Below are 20,775 nucleotides of genomic sequence, written 5' to 3' on the forward strand. Positions count from 1 at the left end.
ACTAAGGAAAGTGATCTCTTGGGTCCTGCTGGCTTTACACACAAGAAAGTGATACCTATGGCATGATGGCATCGATAGCAAATGATTTTAATCCTGGCAGGCACTAGGAAGGAGCAGAGGGGAGATTATAAAAGACCCTAAAAGAATGGTTTCTAATATGGTTACCAATCCACTTTCGTTTCCCCAAAATGAAAAATATCATCAGAATGTGTTTATGTGTGCATGAATGTATGTAGAGTTAAAAGAACGTTTATTGTTACTTTTATACCCTTCTTTAAAAGATTTGGAACTGCTCATCAACAAATAATACACTCAGCAGCCAAGTAAGATGGTGTTTGTGTGTGTCTACGTGAAATAATGATGCCTGAAAACCTAAGCTAAGAAGTACTACAAATGAACATAAAAGTTATTCAGCACTGAGAAAGTAGCTTTCATGAGAAAGGCAGGGCTGCCTGGATTTCAGATCCTCACTGGTGATCATTATTGTTTCCTTTCCTTTGAATAGGAGAATGCCTTAAATATATATTGTCATATTTCCATTTTCCCAAAACATTGCAACTTAGAAAACTCTTCTGCTTTTTATTGTGAATGACCCTCTTCTCAAAGCTTCACAGAAGACTTCCTGAGCTTTTTCACAGCTATGTCCTTGCCCTGGTTATCAGTAGCATTTTGAATATTCTAACCACTGGACCTCCCTATACAGATTCACCAGTTTTTACACCCACAGAGCTTGCTAACATTGCTACAGTCTGTGCATATTACCAAAGCACAAAGTAAATGTTTGACAAACGAAATGTTCAAATAAAGGGGGAAATGGTACTGAATAATGAGTTATCAACTAATGAGTTGAATCTTCAAATTTTTAACAAATTAATTATAAACATAGAGCTATTTCCATGTTTTCTACACAAATATGACCAATATATACCAACGTGTGTACAAACCATTTTATTAGTTGAAATTTATAGTCCTTGTCTATTTAGCAATCAAGTCAATAAACCTGTATTTTTCCAATTAAGATAATCAGCATCCAATGCCAAATTTGCATATATGTAAAAATTAGATATTTTTTCCTTCAAAAATGCTTAATAGTCTATTCAGGAACTGTAAAGAGTGATATGATTGGAAAGCTGGACATGTCCCTTATAAAACACTGAAGTTATTTTGATTTTATGATGAGTGATTTCTAGCTGGGGGTGAGGTAGGGAGGGCAATGACAAACAAGTGACCTCAGGATAGACACAAATGACAAAGTCCTTAATTAGTTCTTGAATGGCTATCACCAAAATAAGCTTGATGACCAAGTCAACATAATTTAAATGCTTTGAACACTGTCTATCCAAAAAGATCTTGAACTCACTTCTACCCTATCATTTAACAGCTCTACCCAGAGAAAGTACCATTCAAAGAAATCCTCACTGCCTACCCCAAAAGGACATAAAAAATTATGAAAAATACAACCTTAGACCTCCCTTTGTCCCTTGTTGCCTCAGCTAATTTCTTTCCTTCCCTTTCTTTCCCTTCCTCACACCTAGTCTTTAAGCCAGCCTGGCAACCCAGCAAGACCTTTCCTATCTCTGCAGCCTGGCTTGACTTGTATTTCCTCAGAATTTCTGATCAGGCCAGTAGGGAGCCACTGACAGCCTTCAGCAGATGAGTAAAAAAATAAATGCTGTGTTTCAGGTAACTCCATCATGTCTGCACACAGCCTTGAGTCTACTTAGTGACAAAGGCCAGGATGGCATGATAAAAGAAGGGTTTGATGTCTGACACTTTCTGGAAAAAAATCCTGCTGATAGAGCTTCATGATTAAATGTGGGGACAAAGGAATTCAGCAGCACATTACAAATAATGCCTGCTGGTCTTGATGATTTTGTGATTTACCAATACACGCTTTAGAGCTGATGGCACCTATCCCATTAAATCAAGTAGTTAAGTGGCATTTGGTAGAGCTTGATTATTTCATATGCTATGATCTAATAATTTTAATGTAGTTTTTGATTAAGTATTATTCTCCTTACTGCTGACAAGGTACCTGAGATGTTAATTATAGGGTGAAGACACTTGGTGCAAGGAGGAAACAAGTGGATTATATCTGATACTTACCACTCGCTATTCACTTTCCTTCTCTAATAGATATGGCTGTTTAATTTTAAATACTGATAAAAAGCAATTCATGCTCTCGCCTGCCCTCCCTTAAATTCCTTTATGAAATTCACTCACTTTTATTTTCATTCTCTAGAAACTGAGAAAAATATGACAGTGTATCCAAACACAAACATACACAATTTATGATGCATTATTATTACCAGTACAACTTTCCGTGTAATTCAGTGGCTAAATTTTATTTTTAAAAAATGAACAAAAATATGTCTATGTAATTACTATAATCTGAGGTCTTTCCTTGAATTCAGCATTACAGTAATGGGACCAACATACAAGTCAGTTGTCTTAGCAAAGAGAACTTTTCTCTTTTCATACTATATCCCCAACCTCAGTGGAAACCCCTCAAAGTTCTTCCTTTCTTTAGATCAGCAATTCTTAGTGGGCTTCTAGATCCTAAGGCAGAGTTGGGAAACTTTCTGAAAAGGCCAGATAATAAATATTTTAGACTGTGTGGGTCAGGTACACTCTGCAGTCTCTGAGTGTCTTCTTTTTCTTCCTCCTCTGAATAATTCTTTAAAAATGTGAAAAAATATTTTTAACTTTCAGGCCAAACACAAATAAGCTTCAGGCAGAATTTGGCCCTTATGCCAACTGTTGTCCTAAGGAATTTATTGTATGTAATAAACTAACTGCTCTCAAGTGCAAATAGAATTAGTTAAATGTTCTTCTTGGGAGAACTGAGAAAAGAATAACTCAAATCATTTTCTCTGCCTTATGGTTCAGATGAAGAACCCAGTTGAGAAAGGCTGCATTGGATTAAAAAGCTCAAAAATACTATTGAGAGGAGGTTGATGATTATTATAGGCATTCAGAAATATTTACTAAGGAAGATTTAAACATCTAAAACTTTAAGCAACTTTCCTTTTGTCTGAAGCATAAGGCAAACATTTTAGCCTGACTACCTATTAGTAGAAAATTAATTACATATAGTCAAAAAGTAATTACACATTAACTACCCCAGTAGAAAATGAATTATATTTAATTCAAAATTTGTTTGAAATGGGTACCCAATCCTTTTGATATATAAGTAGTTGTATATGTCCCAGTTTTACAAATAACAACCCAGTCCTAATTTGGGACATGAACCCACAACTCATAACGGTTACCTATGCAATCACCTCACTTTACAACTGAGGAGACACTTGCAAGCATTATTTCATAGACAATATTCTTCATCTGAGTAGGTAGGAGGAAATGATTTAGTGACCTTCCAGGGGAAAAAAATTAAATGTTCAAAAAGAACAATACTTTTTCACAATGACCACATTAACTTTTCAGCTAGCAAGAGTTTTTTTTTAAGTCTCAAACTGTGCCTTATCTCTCAACTAGTACTATCCTTTACAGTATAATTGCATGTCACACTGCCATCAAAAAAATACACACCAGAGTAATCTCCACACTGACCCAGACCCAGACATGTAGGTGGCCGTGGGGAGAGAGCAGTCTCTACCCTGGATCTTGAGGATGGGGCAGAAAGTAGTGGGTTTTGGCTTGTCTTTTTTTTCAAACTATGAAGATATTTATACCTTTTAAACTAGTAGAAAGTTAGTAACAGAAACAACACAGTATTTAGTATTTATAAATGTTCTTACAAAATACTGGAGTACTACTACCTAGAATTCTCCCAGTCAAAATACAAATCAAGTGGTACTAAAAAGTCATTAGGCAAACTTATTTTAAAGTATATCTGAGATGCTACTCAGCCTTAAAATGCTCCAAAGCACTATTTTAATCATTCCCTGAGGGAGACCTGTAATGCCAGAACCTACTGGAAAAATAATAATGATATTACGTCCAGTCATTTGAAAGTGAGTGTCCTCTTTTGCCTCCCTCCCCACAAAACAGCAGTCCAAATTAGCCAAATAAAATCCAGTAGTATTCTGGTATTTTACCTCTTTAATGAAAAGTATTTCTTTGGCTATAGAGGGAAAAAAGGCTGCCCAAAATGATTCTGAGTGTCTAGAAACAATTTATTGGACCAGTACACATACCACCAAAATTGCACATCTCAAACAGAAAAGCAATTCAAATCAGCATGCTCATGTTGGTAGTCTTCCCTCTGATCTTTCAGGAGCTTTCTCCCAACCAAAAAAAAAAAAACACTCTTTACATACATTTTCTTGCCAACAAATTAATTATGCAAATGCAACTTTAATCACAGAAGTCATAAGCAACAAGAAAGAAATGAATTACTATTACCTCCCCAATTTCCTTTTCTGTTAGTTTTTTCTCCTCTCTGCAGAAAGTAGAGAAATTTCCCATTCTCAAAAAATAGAGAATTCTCAATCTTTAAAGAAAAAGACTATTTTTCCCTTTCCTTAGAAATCCTGTCTTTCTTTTCCTCCAGAGTCCAACACCTTTTCCCTCACCTACATTTTCTGTTTGCTCATGAGGTAGCAGTAATCCTCTGGAATTATGAAATTCTACTTTCTCTAAGCAGAGTTTATACGGCAGCCTCCAAAAAACGATGCCTGAACCTCAGCAGATAGATCCATAGCAACAGCGGAAATAGTATTTTTCACTTGCTATTACCAGAAGTCACAGTCCAAAAAGACTACCATGGAGGTGTCACCTATGCTAAAACCTCAAAATTGATTCATTATTTAACTAGTTGAATCCCACATTTTCATTTTCTGTGCCCTTTGGGAAGCTTGCAACAGAGTGAAAAAGATCTTTCAGTGACAGTCACCATTTTTCATAAAGAGATAAATAGTTAAAAGAAAAAGCAGCTCTCTGGTTACAAGATTTTGTTTGTCACTGAAACACAGTCCAATGCCTGGTCCCCTCCATTCCCTATCACCTTAGAATCTGTAGTGAAGTACCCATAGTTTCAAAATAAGAACTTAGACAATGACAGCAACTTTCTGTTAACTAGAAGTCATTTGTATACTGTTCAATATCTCTGATTTTACTACAAGGTAAACAGATACATATTTATCAAAGCAATTCCTTGGATGAACCGATTCTCTGTAAAACTATTCTATGGGAGAATTCAATTCTAATTCACTAAAACTGCCTAACATTGGTATTGGATTTCATAAAAAGTCATTTCCCATGATTTGTCCCCTGTATGGAATAGACTGCTGTGAGTTTCATTTCTTCAAGAATAATAGGAGTTTAAATATCAAAGGCAGAAAGAACTGCCATGATAACAGTGCACACACATGCATCACAAGAAAAGTGCAATGTGTAAAATCCTCATAAATTTATTTAGACATGGGGCCACATATACCTCAGAGTAACTATTTTACATGAGCTATTCTACCATATTTACTCTCTATTTTTCATATAAAATATATAGCAACTTTGTGGATGCCACAGCTTTTACTGTATATATAATTTGTGCGTAACTTTTACTAGCTTACTTGTACATGCAGACCTTCTTCAGTGACATTGTCCTAGCATAGTTTTTCTGCATTTTGAACTTAATGCCAATGCTATCTTTGACCAATTCTTATTTGACAATGTGTTTTTCTACAATGTAAAAATGGTTATATCTACAATTTGGACAGTTGATTAAATAGGTAAAGGTTGAGCCTTAGTTTTTGAATACATTAAAAGTGTTTTCAAGTGGAAAATATACTTCCTGTGCCACACATTGTGTACACACGTATGCACATATCCACCCATCTGTCTGCCCATTCTTCTATCATTTTCACCAACAGAAACTTCATCTACCATTTTTTACAGAAAAATGGTTCACAAGACTAAGTATCCCAGAAAAGAGACAATTACCCGAAAAGGGTGAGGTGTAAAGTAACCTGTTTAAATTTTTACATCCAAACAAATTCTATTCCCTAAAGGGGAAACAGCTGGCACGTGTGAGGGGCCCTAGGTTCAATTCCCAGTGCCACATACATACACACTCACTCACTCATCTATCTACGCAAAAGCTAGGTGTGGAACACGATCGTAATCCCAGCACTCAGGAGTTAGAAGCAAGAGAATCATGAGTTCGAGGCCAGCCTGGTACACATAGAGTTCCAGGCCAGGCCAGTCTGGGCTGCATAGTGAGACCTGGTCTCGAAGAACAAACAAAAAAGACGTGGCTGAAGAGGTAGAGTATCTGCTTTATAAGCATGAAGCCCTGAGTTCAAGCCCTAGTGCCACCACAAGAAAAAAGAAAACAATATTTTGAGAGAACATTTCTGTTCATACTCTTTAATATCCTTATTGGTATAAATCTTTGATTCTGAAGAACGACTGTTTTTGTGGTCTGTGTGTTCATTATAGACATTGAGAAGTGATCTAGAACAAGGCTGGTAAACGAGTTGAGGGATCAAGTTTGCTCACACTGGTGATGGCACACTCGTTAAATATTTGCTTCTCTTATTTTCAGTTCTAATCCTTTGTTTGAACTGAACTCTGAGTTTTACTACATGGTACCTGTTGGTAAATGCTAACATAGTAATCTGACAGACATGGGGCAAGGTTTTAGAGACCAGAGAGGCCATTTAGGAAGTGGTTTGATATTTCCTTAAAGATTCAGAATTAACTTCCTCTCCCTTCCAGGAATTTACATATGTAATCACAAGTTTGCTTCAGAATATTAGGATTGTAAATGAGTGTTTTTTAATATAATAGCAATGCAGAAATACTATATCAAGTGTGTTTGATTTGGGGGGGAGATTATGAATAATGAAAACTGGTGGGATGTATCAAAATTGGGAAAGGTCTTGAAACTCTCTAACTTTGGAGAAATATTGCCACTTATTGGCTTATTCTGACATTTTACTTTATTTTAGCTAAGCTGTATTTTTGCAACTGTGTGCATAAACAGATTTCATTTTTTTTTGGCACTGGGATTTGAACTCATGGCCTTCACCTTGAGCCACTCTGCCAGCCCTTTTTAGTGTTGGGTATTTTTAAGATATGGTCTCCCGAACTATTTGCCTGGGCTGGCTTCAAACTGTGATCCTCCTGATCTCCGACTCCTGAGTAGCTAGGATTACAGGCGTGAGCCACCAGGGCCCAGAAAATTTCATATTCTTAATAAGTGCTTGCATTTGAAGGTAAGAGCATTTACTGAGCTGTTTGCTGTAGTAAACACCTAACCATACTGAATACAATAACAGAATTCCACAGGAAGCTTCCATTTGTAAGAATTTGTTATCTAAGGGGTTTACCCCGAAAGAAGAATTTAAAAGGTATATGTAACAAAATTAAAATATTAAATCAACATCCAAAACCACAAGTACTTCACTTACAGCGACCATGGGTCAATGATAAATAATAAGAACTGACACTTCGTCTAAGTTGCAAACCTACCTTAATCAAGAAAAACAAGAATGGGTGAGAGTGAGTTTTGGGAAGCTGGAGAACTTGACACACAGTTGTCTTCAACTTCAAGAATAATTGGAACTCTTGATATTTTCATCTCTCACGTTTGCATTTATTATCTATGTCCACACAGAACTCTCCAGTCTCCATTTTATGTTCCTGAACAAGCATGTTACAAATTGCTTCTGCTTGGATGTGTGACCAGCACTTCAAATTTAACATTTCTAAAACTGAACCCATTTTCTTCAAAACACAGCCACATCTTTGACTCTTCCTCTATTCAGTTAGTTACCACCAAGGTCTTTTGAAGCCTTCCTTGAGTGGTGTTCAAACTGGTCCCCGAACCAACAGAGCAGCTGGGAACTCAGCTCATTAGAAATGCAAATTCAGATTCCACCCCAGACCTCATGAATCAGAACCTAAATCAAACCCTCAGCAACCAAAGCCTCTAAGCCTTCACCTATCTCCAACCCAGCCAGATGGGTTGGGGAAGCTTTTATACAATCTTTGAAAACAAACAAAACACATTCTTCCATCATTTCACCATCTTGCCGAAAAACTCCTTATTTTGTGGCATTCAAGGCCTTTTACAATCTGGCAGAAACACAGTTTATGTCAATAGGCATCTACTTCAAACCTCTGATATGAAGTGTAGGGTACTAAGTGTGAGACAGACAGACAGACAGTCAGACAGACACACATACCTGTTCTTTGTGCCTTTTCTTCCACTTGTCTTTCATTCTCTTTTTAAGGTCTGTTGAAGGCTGTCCTGCCTAGAAGCAATGCAGTGCCTTGGCAAAAAGTGAGTGCTGCCAGGCGCTGGTGGCTCACTAATTTAGCTACTTTAGGAGGATCTAGGTTCCAGGTCAGCCCAGGCAAACAAACAAAAAAAAAAAAGAAGAAAGAGAAGAAAAGAACAAGGTTTGCTAGACTCCATCTCAAGGGAAAAAAGCTGGGCATGGTGGTGTGAGCCCATTATCCCAATAACATCGGGAAACCTAAAACAGATGGTCCAGGACGGCCAGGACAGAAAACATCAAGAACCTATTTCCAAAATAACCAGAGTATAAAGGGCTGGGCACCTGCCTACCAAGCAATAAGCCCGGAGTTCAGTATTGAAAAAAACAAAAACCAACTAGCTACCCTAAATGTATTCTATACCAGTAAGTCCAGTCTTACTTGGGATGCTTTTCTATCAAATTCTAATTTGGAATTCATCCCTTTTGATCTGTATTGTAGAATCCCTAAATGTTTGGGTGGCTAGTTATTCCAGTTAGAGTATAAAATTCTTGAGGTCAGACTCTCCTATACCTTTCGTATCTCAAAAATGAGCACTGAATCCTATATCAAAATAAGCCTTCCAAGCTATGCATGGTAGTATACGCCTGTAGTCCCAGAACAGGGGAGACTGAGGTAGGAGGATTATGACTTCCAGACTGGTTTGGGCTACCTAGCAAGACCCTGATTCAACTAAAACAAAGCAAAGCAAAACAAAACAAGATAAGAAAAAAACAAAAAGCTTTCCAAAGTCAACTGCTAACTTTCTAGCTTAAGTTAGACCCAGTTGTTTCACAAAGAGGGGTAAATATGACCAAAGTATATTATATGCATGTATGGAAATATGACCATGAAAACCCCCACATTATACAATTAATATGCAGTAATAAAAAATTTGGAAACCCCTCCCCCAAAAAACCATGAAATGTAGGTCACCACCATCCAACTTGGGAAAGTCTAGTATGTTAGCGTTTATTGACCAGCATATAGAAGGCTCAGATGTAAGTTCAAACAAAGGATTTTAACTAAAACTAGAAAGGCAAATAGGACCTAGTTAATGGGGTTTCTAACCGTTCTTCCCATGGGGTCAGTAGCATTAAAAAGCATACATTTGAAATATGCTTCTTTCCCCGAGGCTGCCAGACACACTGACTATAGTCTCTTTAACCACAAGAGGTCAAAGTTTGATTTTCTATCACCATACTTAGTAGCATGTGTGCATGCTTTACTGATTGGTTTCTTTTGTGCTTCTGCTTAAAGTTAAGGCAGACAGCAGGAAATTGAAACCAGGGACTCCAGCAACTTTCCCAGCTCTAGTGGGCAGCAGTAATGATGAGGCAGAGGCTTGGGGAAGACATTTTGACTTTATGGTTTCTACTGGCTTGGCTACCCCAAATTTTCTTGCATTAATAACAACTTACACCCCACCTGATTGTCTGTGTTGCCTGTCCCTCCCCCCATCATCCACTGTTCTGTTACTTACACTATACTGCATCAAATAGTTAAGCTAGCTCAGTATATATACTGTAAAGTGATATGCCCCAAAGCCAATGATTTAATGGAAATCTGGGAGTGGAGAGGGGATTAAAATGCACTAACAGAGCAACTAAAAAAATACATTTTCAAAGAAAAATCTGGATGCTTCTAGATGTCCTTGAAGTATTTCCTCCACCTGCCAAAACTTCACTCCTAGGATTATGTTACCAGGCACTATTGAAATCTGGTAGAGTAATTCACTAGTATGCTCAGAAATGTCCTAACACATCTAGTGTGGTATAGATTTCAAATCCAGGAAAACTTCATGGAGTTGATGCTAGGAAGCTGTTTCTATAATCCAAAGCAACTGTTATTCTTTGGCTAGACCCCCTATTGTTCTGTAATAAACAAACTGAAAAACAACCAATGATGGTTGATTTGCTTCCGTTCTTTGAATTTTAAATTAATAGAATTTTACAGATTTTCTCCCACTTTTTCTTTCACAGATGAATGGAGAGGGGGAAAAAAAGCCATCAATACAATACACAATCTCTGTTACAAGGATTACAAAGAAAGGTTGAAAAGTTTTTCTGTATACATTTTTTTTCAATGAGAAAAATACAAAAACACAATGCCTTGGATTTCTCAACACGTTTTTGAAGTTACTTGACCAAAACAAGGGGGAAAGTGATCACATACAAAAAAGCTAATTAGGGGCTGGGTATACAGCTCAGTGGTAGAGAGCTTGCCTAGCATGCACAAGGCCCTGGGTTCCATCCTCAACACTGCACACAAAAAGGATAATTAGAACATTTTCAACCCTTTCATCTAAGCTGTCTGCAATTTTGTTTACTCTGAGGCTCAGGAAGTATGAACCACAATTTTGTTCTAATTTTGCTAGGCTATCCAAAACGATGTCACACTAATGGCTAATCTGATATTTTGGGATATGAATCATTTAGGTCCCTGATTTTATGATAAATGAAGGATAAGAAAGGCCAGCAGGCTGCTGTCAGGGGGATGCTGGAACAGGTCCAGGAAAGGCTGACAGAGAGTTCTGAGCAGCATCTTGCAGCTCTATCCCCAGTACAGAGATGCTGGCCAGGGGGGTGGGAGAGGCAGGCAGAAATACAGGACAAGATCTGCTACATGCATAGGTTTCATGAGTGGTCATTCAAGGTCCAGTCCTGTGCGGTCTCTAGAGGTTTCTAAGACTTAAGCAAACCTCTTTATAAAGAGATGTTATCTGGTCCTTGTAGCTGGGCCAGGTGATGCTGCCTTGGCACCATGCCCGTGGCTACTGTGGGGACAGACGCCATGATAGGCACTGAGGGTCACAACATCTGTAATTGTCTCCAAGTCACACCAAGTTTTGAAACTCAGCATTCTGGTTTAGCTGTGACACAGGGTCTACTCTAGCTGACTTTTGTTGGTATTATAACATGGAATTTCCCATACTTTGTGCACCTGGATCTTAATAGGAATTCACTTCTGTGCCCAAATACAGATGTGTATCCCCCTGCCATCCACAGTGAGCATCTGTTGGGTTGGTGTTGTAAAGAATAGACACTGTGCTTCTGGTACTGTCCTGAGGCATTTTGATGAATGTGTGGCACATTCATTCACTTAAGTGCTTCTGGGAGAGACCACTTTGTGTGATCCTTGCTCCTGACTTTAATTTTTTAAAGAGTGCTTTTAACCCTTGAAAACAAAATCCATCTTGTTTTATATACAAGGACTGATTTTTTTAATGAATAAATCAAGCACTACTCACAAAACAAAAAAGGAAAAAAAACACAGGAGGACAGGCTCTGCTCCATGCATAGGTTTCCTGAGCGTGCACATAAGCTGATTTGCCCAAGTCATATATTTTTGGGGAAAGATAACAAAGAGGATCATGGGTAGTGTTGAGCAGCAATATGGCGATAGTCTTATTTTTAAATTCAATTCTGAAGGCATTTTCCTATGCAATCATTCTTCTTATTTTATAAGATTGTTGAGAAGAATGAGTTAATATCCTTAAAAATATATGGTTTCTATAAACATTAAATCAAAGATGTGGTCCCTACCATATAACATGTTAGTCAAAATGGCAGATGACCAAGTGAGAAATGTACCTAAGATGCAGTCAAAATTTTAATTATATTTTATTGCTTTTCGTTCCCTTAAAAATGAGGGACTGAGGGTGTAGTTTAGTGGTAGAGCATTTGCCTACCCCAGCACTACAAAAATAAATAAATAAAATGAGTTGCTTCATGAAATTTCTCCAAAGACACTGCTTTTTTTTTTCCACCTGTGGCAGAATGTCTTTGAGTCTTAATTACTAGAAATGAAAAGGAATTTGTTGCAACACACCTAATAATAGTATTAATTTTTATTATCCTGACTCCATTTTTATCAACAAATGAAACCAGTTAAACCACCACTCTTTCAAGACACAACTCAGTCAAAAACTATTTTTGAGATGCTTGAAATTCTATTAGATTTCCATTTCTTTAAAGACATTATTTCCTGTGAAATGTGAACATCCTGAGAGGGTTCACACGCTGAGCCATTATTCAAAAACATCTTAATATGAATGAAATGATCAGATTCAAATGTGACAGCTGGGACAGAGAAATAAAGAAGCCTTTAAAAAGTGTTTGGCGGGGGTGGACAGAGGGAAGGGACAAATGGTAGGTAGGTCCTAGTGACCAGGGAAAGAATCCATAAAAGCCTATGGAAACTGCACCTAAATCAAAGGAGAGAGGAGGGGAGGAAGCAGAGCCTCAGTGTGTGGACCATTGATTAGTTCACAAGTGGATTATGCTAGACATAGTATGATGTTGCAAAATCATTTTAATAAGTATGGAAAGTCTATATTGTACACATAGAAATTTGTCTTCATGAGCCCCAGAATTTAAGCATTACACAACATATTTTAAGAGTCAGAAAGAAGCTAGATGTGTAACTCTACATGTGTAATTCTTACATAATGATATAAAGAAAGGAAAATGCATGGTTCCTGCCTTTAACAAATTTACAGCATAGTTTGAGACATGTATAACATGAATATTTTGAGAAAATCTAAGGCAGTCTATAACTGTCTTAGACTGTCTGCTGTTGACAATAATACTTGGAAATCGAAATGATTTTTGAGTCAGGAACATTCAGAGAAAGTAAGACTGCAACCTTAAAAATGAGGTAGGATTTGACCGATTAATGATTATTGAATTATAATGGACATGGTAGAGCAAAATGGATTTCTTGTTGGGAAGTAGTGAGAACTAAGTTTAGATCTATAGAGAGGAGTCAAATAGCAGAAAGTATAGAAAGCCACGAAGAGGGCTTTGGATATGATTGGAGCAGTGGGGTGGTTTGGACCGAGTGTCAATAAAAAAAAAATGTGGGTTATCAATCGGAAGAGACATGAGACAATGACAGTGTTTTCATGTGATTAGCCTATCATTGTTTGGCAGTAGGAACTGCCCAACGAAGCTCAAAATATACTCCCCAGATGAAAGTTAATTCATCATAATAACCTCTCATTGATGCAAAGGAAATGCAGCTTTTATTATCCCTAGTTTTATAGATGATTTGTGCAAGGTCACTAACTAAATGAAAGCCAGAATAAAAAAATGCAGTACCACAATGTCTGATGGTTCCTAAGTAGCAGTGAAATTGTATGCTGTCATTTTCTATGAGTCAAGCAAGGGCGGTACATGATAGACCTTTGTACTCAATTACCATTTCTAGACCCTCCTTACCATTCAAGTCACATGGCCTTCTATACCTAGTTCCTATCTACTCTCCCTTCTGGTCCCCAGCCCCTAGCTTTGAACCTCTCAACTACCCCTCCTCTCCAACCTAAGAGTAGCTTTGGATTATTTTGTTCTGCCATTATTGTTGGCATATTCGACACCTCTGCACCAACCACTCAAGAAAAGGGATCATGGTCTAGGTTCATCAGTTCAAGACAATGCTTTCCACCTTCTTCTCCCTCAAACTGCAAATCTGATTAGTCCCTTAGGAAGGAGTAAGGGAGATAACAACTCCATACACTGGGTTCTGGCACCAAACAAAATCCCTCCAACTTAGGTTCCTGATGACAGTTAACTCCCTCTCTGTCTTTTCACATTTCTTCATCCTCCATTGCATCTTTTGTTGTTGTTGTTGCTGTTTATTTATTTATTTAAATTTTAGACTCAGGGCCTCACACTTTCTAGGCAGGCACTCCTTGCTGGGGGCTGGCTTTGAACCTGATCTCTGCCTCCTGGGTAGTTAGGATTACAGGTGTGTGTGAGCCACCGGTGCCCGGCAGGACTGAGTTTTTGAGGTTTATATTCTCATACATCAAATAAGTACAGCATGTTCAGTACTGTCGTAAGAAATCAGAGATGATCCAGGCACCATTGGCTCATCCCTGTAATCCTAGTTACTCAGGAGGCAGAGATCAGCTGCATCTTTTTTTGTTTGTTTGTTTGTTTGTGGTACTGTGGTTTTGAACTCAGGGCTTTGCCCTTGCTAAGCAGGCACTCTACTGCTTGAGCCATACCTCCAGCCCCCTCCCTTGCATCTTAAAGGCACACTTCCTTTTCTTAGAACCTGCATTTCCTGGCTCATGAAGGCCCCACTTACACTTATTCTTTCTATATTATGAACCTCCCCCCACCCTCACTGTTCATTTTCAAGTGCAGTGCCTGGCATATAGTATGTGCTCAGTCAATGTTTTATTATTGGTAAAGTTCCAACTACTTGTTGGACATGTTTACTTTGTCATCCCATTATTATGGTAAAAATCTCAAGTCTAGGACAGAAACCATTAGCTTCCTATGAGATCTTTAAGATCTAGGGCACACTCTCCCAGTTCACCACCTCAACTCCTTCTAGCCAATTATTAGGTCTAGTAATTTCTTTTTCTTCATAGTCGCAGGCATATGGAAGACAATCTGTCAATGTAAGCCCCACTGCATCTGTGTAGCTGCAACTGACCCAATGAAATAACCTTCATAGATCAAATTGCCTTAAATATCTCAACTCAGCTGAGTACCAGTGGCTCATTCCTGTAATCCTCACTACATGAGAGGCTGAGATCCTGAGGATCATGGCTCAAGGGCAGCCCTGGCAAAAAAGTTAGTGAGATCCTCATCTCAACAGAAAAAAGCTGTTCATGGTGGTACACACCTGTCATCCTAGTGATGGCAGGAAGCTTAAAATAGGAGGGTCACAGTCCAGGCCAGCCTGGGCAAAAAGCAAGATCCTAGCTCTAAAATAACCAGACCAAAAGGGGCTTGAGGTATGGTTCAAGTGATAGAGCACCTACCTAGTAAACACAAAGCCCTGAGTTCAAACTATAGTGCTGACACCACCAAAAAAAATCTCTTAACTTTCTAGCACATGTGTTCATACAATATTGATATAACTTTGTTCATGGAGTCTCCTTTACTCCGAAATGTTCAATGGCACTTCAAAGGCTGAAATCTTTCCCTAACACTCAAGGCCCACCATGATCTGGACCCAATCCAGTTTTCCAATCTTATCTCTTATTAGTTATCTAGAGAAATAGTTCATCATAGCTGAAGTGAGTTAATCCCACTTTTGAAGATTGTGCTGTGTGTGCTTACACACACAGCTGTACCCTTCCCTATCTACCTGTACAAAACTTTGCAAATGATATTTCTTTGCTAGTAAATGCCCTCCCCAGTACAGATTCTCACAACATTTTGGGGTCAGTTTACCTAGTTTACCTTCTGGAACACTTCAACTCCACCAGTAAGAAAATTCTATTATACTTACAGTAAGTTCACACATTGGCCACTGTTTGATATTTCATGTGTTACTTTTAACAATCTTTAAGGGTAGATCATATACTGTTCATAAAGTATACTATATCCTTCCCAGAACTCAGTACTAGATTCGTCACTAGGCAATGTTTTCTACCCCTTAGTTAAAGCCTCCAATAAAGTGTTCATCAGTCCTAAAATTTCTCTTCAGTTCATATCTCAGATAACAACCATTGTTAAACTCTACTACCTTGATCACATTTAAAGGCCAATGAAAGCTAACTTTAAAATTCTTTAGCAGGAAGTTTAAGAAATTCTTTTATGAGAGGTATAAAATAAAGCAATAATAAACAATAATATTTAGTATTCTAATTTAACACTTAACTTTATTCTCCACTTAAATTTTATGAAAGATTTTAAAATCCATTTAAAATGTAATACTAATGCAAATACTTCAAACTTTTAAGTATGATTTTTTGCTGAAAACTTCAAAGACAAAAATAGATTTAAAATCATTAAAAATGTGGGTAAAAAACCCCAGGTTTATTACTTTTTAAAGGTGTACTTTAAATATTGTTCAAGAGTTCAGCTCCTGGGATGGAAAATTCCTTTAGTTAAATACTAAAGACGCAAGTACAAATTAAATACAAAAATTCATATTCTTGACATTTGGTGAATAGGGCAAAAATGGTCGTTACCACACTATTAAGAAATATCAACAATATAAGTCTGAATAACTAATTCATAAGGAAGAGTTTGAATTGGACCAAGTCCTGAGTTTGCTTTCTTCACTCCAAGTTTCTATTCTATTTTAAACTAGTGACAACAGAAATTTCTTTGTTTGAAAGTCAGGAATGCTGAAGTCTTAAGTGATAGAACAGGTAGCTCAGCCTCTACTTCAGGCCTCTACTTTCACGTCTTTCCTCAAAGGGAGAAAAACCTTGTAGATAAAGTAATTTTGTTTTTAGTTTCTGGAAAACATTATTTTGTCCATCAATCTTCATAATTCTCTAAAATAAACAGTTAAAAACGTACAAACCAGTCACCCTGATTTGTGGAAACACTGTATACTAATTTCAGGGACATATGGCTAATTCGAATTTTCTTACCATTCTAAAGGTCTAAAAGTTACTTTCTCCTAACTCTGAGGAAGCACTAGGAGAATTTTATGAGCTCAAGGTATACTTCTACATGTCATCTGTCATATTTTTGCAAAGGAATAATAAAAGTAGTCCAGGCTCAAAGGTCACACTGCATGGCCTGCCATCAAGTTTGTTTTTAGGGTATTGTACAATTTTAACGATGGAAAAAACTTTTTTGTGTTGCACCAAGTGCTTAAGAACCACATTTAGAAAGATGGAAATAAGAAGTCAAACACATACTATTTCCTTAAGATGGACAAAATGACAAATAGTTCTCTCTGCTACTATTGAGATGACTGTCCTATGCAAATTAGGTTGGACAAAGTAATCACAGTTTTTGAGGGCATAACATGCTAGGCAAAATTTATAATTTAAAATATGTGATTCACATTCTAACCCACCTTAATTAAGATTTAAAAATTCAAGAGCTAGCCAACTCTGATAATTAACCGAAGTAGGGAGCAATAAGAAATACTCAACAGCAAGCACTTCCTAAGCTGTATAAATCAAAAAAGGCCAGAAACCATTTTCGCCTCAGCACACAGTGTTCTCCAGAATCACAAACTTGATGAGCAGTGATAGGTATGGCGGAAGCACGCATGCAGACGCGCACACACAATGGCGCTACAGAAGCATGGAGACCTTTGGCGACAAACTTTATGTATGTCATGTTCTCTTCTCTACCTAATGAAAAAGAGTGCAGGGTGGGGAAAACTCACACCTTCTTCCAGATCAGCCAGGGCAAAACGGTAGTTAGTGTTGCAAACTACTAATTCTGTGGATCGAATGAAAGGCAGAAATGAATGGATGGGGTGTACAGCAAAGGTGGGTGGAGGAAAGAGAGCGAGGGAACAGAGTGGGGAGAGAGCCCCAGGAGAAGAAAGTCTGAGACCTTTTGCAGAGCTTGAAAGCACTAACCTCTAAAAAAAAAAAAAGCCCTACTGTTTCCTATTTCACATTTCCCTTCCTCTCCTCTCCTTGTTGAGTTTTTATTAAATAGATACGAACTTTCTGGGACTAGACCCAGACTTGTTCGAAATTGCAGCTGAAAAGCCTGCTGTCCTCAGGGGCACACCAGGGGTCCCAAGCTAGATACAGTTCCCACACAAATAGCTCTTTGCAGTAAAAGGATTTTAAAAATCACTTTTGTGCTTTAAAAAAGACGCATCAGTGAGTAAATTCCGGCTCCGGTCCAAAGCGCTTTAATTTTCTACGGATACATAAGCCATGTGGACTACTCCCGATATTTTTTTTAACTTGTAAAAAGTTTGTTTTCAGTGTTTAGACGATCATGGGGGACTGAAGCATTAGTGGTTTTAGCTTCTGACCTGTTCTATTCTTAAATGGTTAGGAATATCTTAGGGGGAAAAAGGGGAGTATGCTTTAAAAAGTTACACTGATACAAAAACCTAATCGCATAAAAAGTTTCTTGACAAAGCTTTTCTTTAATAATAGAAAAATATAATGGGGGGGGGCTGGGTAGACCTTGAAGAAGTTGGTCCCACGAAGCTGCACAGGATAAAAAGCCTCCTTTGGCCACAGTAGCAATCGCCTTAGGGGGACAGGCACGGAGAGGGGGCTAGGAAGTCATCACCTCGGCCACTCAGAAGAGGACCCTGCCTTTCACACGCTACTATGGGCTGGGCCAGGTGGGGGAGCGAGAGGCAACTTCGCTCTTATGCAGCACCAAAGGGGAAAAGAAGTCATCTCGCTCTTTGCTCCACGCACACAGGAAGAACCCAATTCAATGTCACCGCCACCGCCACCCCTTTGGCTCGCTCCGCCCCAACTTGTGAGTGTTGGGGGGCACGACTTGCGTTTTTACCCTTCACAAATTCTAAGGCACCTCCATCGCTTCCAGGTTAAGTTCCCCCACCCCTAGCCCCCAACCATGCAAGCGCAGGTGTCTGTGGTTCTGGCCTATTTTTACAGCCCCCTTCCAGCCGCCTCCAGCCCCATCTAGTTGCGCGCCCCAGTCCCTCCGTGGCAGTCCCCGTGCCTGGACGCCAGGAAACTCCTCGAGCCCCACTCCGGGTCACCTGGCCGCAGCGCTGGGCCCTGCCTTCAGGGGAGCCCTGGGGCCGCCCCTCGTTGCCGGTGCCCAGCGCTGGGCGCGCTCGCGCTCCTGAGCAGTCACGTGGGCGGCAGGGGCGGCCTGGGCTGCCTCACCTGCATCCCGGGCACTTGGACTGCCACCGGTGAGTGGGCCATGGAGGCGACTGCTGCTGCGCAGGGCTTCTGCGGCGGTGGCGCCTTGGGCTCAGACTGGCTCCTCCTACGGGGGTAGCTCGGCGGCCCTCCCAGGCTTTTCGATCGGGGCCTGGAAGGACACAGAGAAGTGGGGTTATGGGGCTGGTGGTCTGTGGGAGGCCCCCCCAAGCTGAGAGGTAGGCGGTTCGCGGCGCGGCTGTCCGGGACTCAGTCTACCTTGCTGGCACCCGCCCGCTGTGATCGCCGCGGGCTCCGCTGCTGCTCCTCGTCCTGAGCAGTGCAGGGCGCGCTGTGTGCTGGTGGCTGGGACCTGAGCTCCAGTGATGCCGCCTGTCTGCGCCTCGCCGCTTTAGGAAGAGGAGGTGGAGGCACCCCAGCAACCCGCCCGTTCGGCCGGCCTGGGAGGCGGTTGGGGGCGGTTCCGCCGTTGGCCCGGCCCCCACCCAGCTGCCGGGCGGTGTAAGGGTTGCTAACGCTTCAGGCAGCGGAGAGCTTAGGCTTGCGTTGCTGGAGAAGTGGGACACTGTCCTGGCACGTGGAGAGCAGAATCCCGGGACTGGGAGACAAGAAACACCGCTGGGCCTGCAGAGAGAATGCAAGAGTTTGGGAGAGCCTGCAAGGAGGGCATCCCGGACGCGGCCACGTTGCAGGCAGGCGGGCGACGCTGGGGCGCAAGCAGCCTCGCAGATGTCAGGAGTTGAAACTTGGGGAATGTTGGAAGTTTTGCTTGATTTCCCCACCTGGCCGAGGGTGGGGCCACAGAGAGCCACCGAGTTGCTGGACCCCAGCTCCTTCCCGCTGTCCTGTCCCCACAGCCAGGGGCCAAGCCACAGGGCCAATCCATATAGCCACTCTCCTGCTTTTTTGGTTTTCCAGGCCCCACACATGCTTCAGGTGACTTCAACCTGAGGCTACCCCTACCTCTTGGACTATCAGTTGAGGGACGGCCTGGCTGGGGCTTCCCTCCACCCGCCCCAAGTTCTGCACCGGTACCAGATGGTATATCTGCAGAAAAATTAATGAGGATAAGAGACGCAAGGGAAATGAGATTGGAGCGCTAGCAGTACATATTATTGAATTCAGCACACGTAGCAGTGGCTTCTGCAACTCTGGCTTTGTCCCATTTTAAGTGATACTCCAGGGAGGGAAATGAACTCTTCTGAGAGTACCCTAAAAAACAACAGTGATAATGATAGCAGGTACAGGAATTTCATTATGAAAGCACCTGTGGGAACACACAGGGGTTAATTATATTTTTTAAAAAAGTAATATCCAAGTGCCAGTTTAAAGTGAGGATGAAGTTCCCTACCTGTTAGGGGTCTGTGCACCCAACACACTGTTTAGGGGGGCACTGTGGGAGACTCCCACTAAATGTTATTCTTCCTTTTTAATCTTGCTCCAAGAATAGCCTCTAATGATTATCAATATCGTTATTAATAATAATAGATGTCATTGTCGTTGTGACAGGGACTGCTAGGTACTTTGTATGTGTTATCTTACTGAATCTTGATAAGGGCCTTCTGGGGTTGTACTGCTTGTCGTTCCCCGCCCCCATTTTACAAATAATGAAAAAGTCTCAGTCAAATTGAGTCAAGTATCACACAACTAAGAAGTGGTAGAGCTGGGAATTCTAACCCAGGTCCCCCTGGCTGGCGATCAGCTTACTACTTCCTGTATGGTTTCTGTTTGTTTTTAAAGATGATAAAGGATGTAATTGCATTTTCCTTACTTCTACTTGGCTCAAGTCCAAGTCCTCACTCTTTCTAACCTGATGGAAGTCCCCAGTTAGTTCTACTTCCCTTTAATGCCAACCTAAGCAGAAACCTGAGTGTCACCTAAAGTGTAATGTCCATAGAAATCACGGAGGGTTCTTCATGAAGTGAAAGTTTGACCCCACAAGTCTGCTTTGCTAAGAAACTCCCAGGTGGATCTGAATGGAACTCCATCCTCTAAGACCTACC

At 40.1% G+C, this 20,775-nt stretch overlaps 1 protein-coding gene across 1 annotated transcript in view; it reads right to left on the reverse strand.

Annotated features, from left to right (window-relative positions):
• Positions 1-19,201, reverse strand: part of Stk26 (serine/threonine kinase 26) — a 53,598-nt gene extending 34,397 nt beyond the window's left edge. The window contains exons 1-2 of the mRNA XM_020151888.2: positions 19,031-19,201; positions 18,773-18,923 (exon numbers count right to left, since the gene is read on the reverse strand). Of these exons, the coding sequence (XP_020007477.1) occupies positions 18,773-18,814 (42 nt within the window). The 5' untranslated portion in view covers positions 18,815-18,923; positions 19,031-19,201. The remainder of the gene's footprint in view (positions 1-18,772; positions 18,924-19,030) is intronic.
• Positions 19,202-20,775: the final 1,574 nt, after the last annotated feature.

This window comes from Castor canadensis, chromosome X (genome assembly GCF_047511655.1).
Source record: "Castor canadensis chromosome X, mCasCan1.hap1v2, whole genome shotgun sequence".
NCBI classification, from domain to species: domain Eukaryota; kingdom Metazoa; phylum Chordata; class Mammalia; order Rodentia; family Castoridae; genus Castor; species Castor canadensis.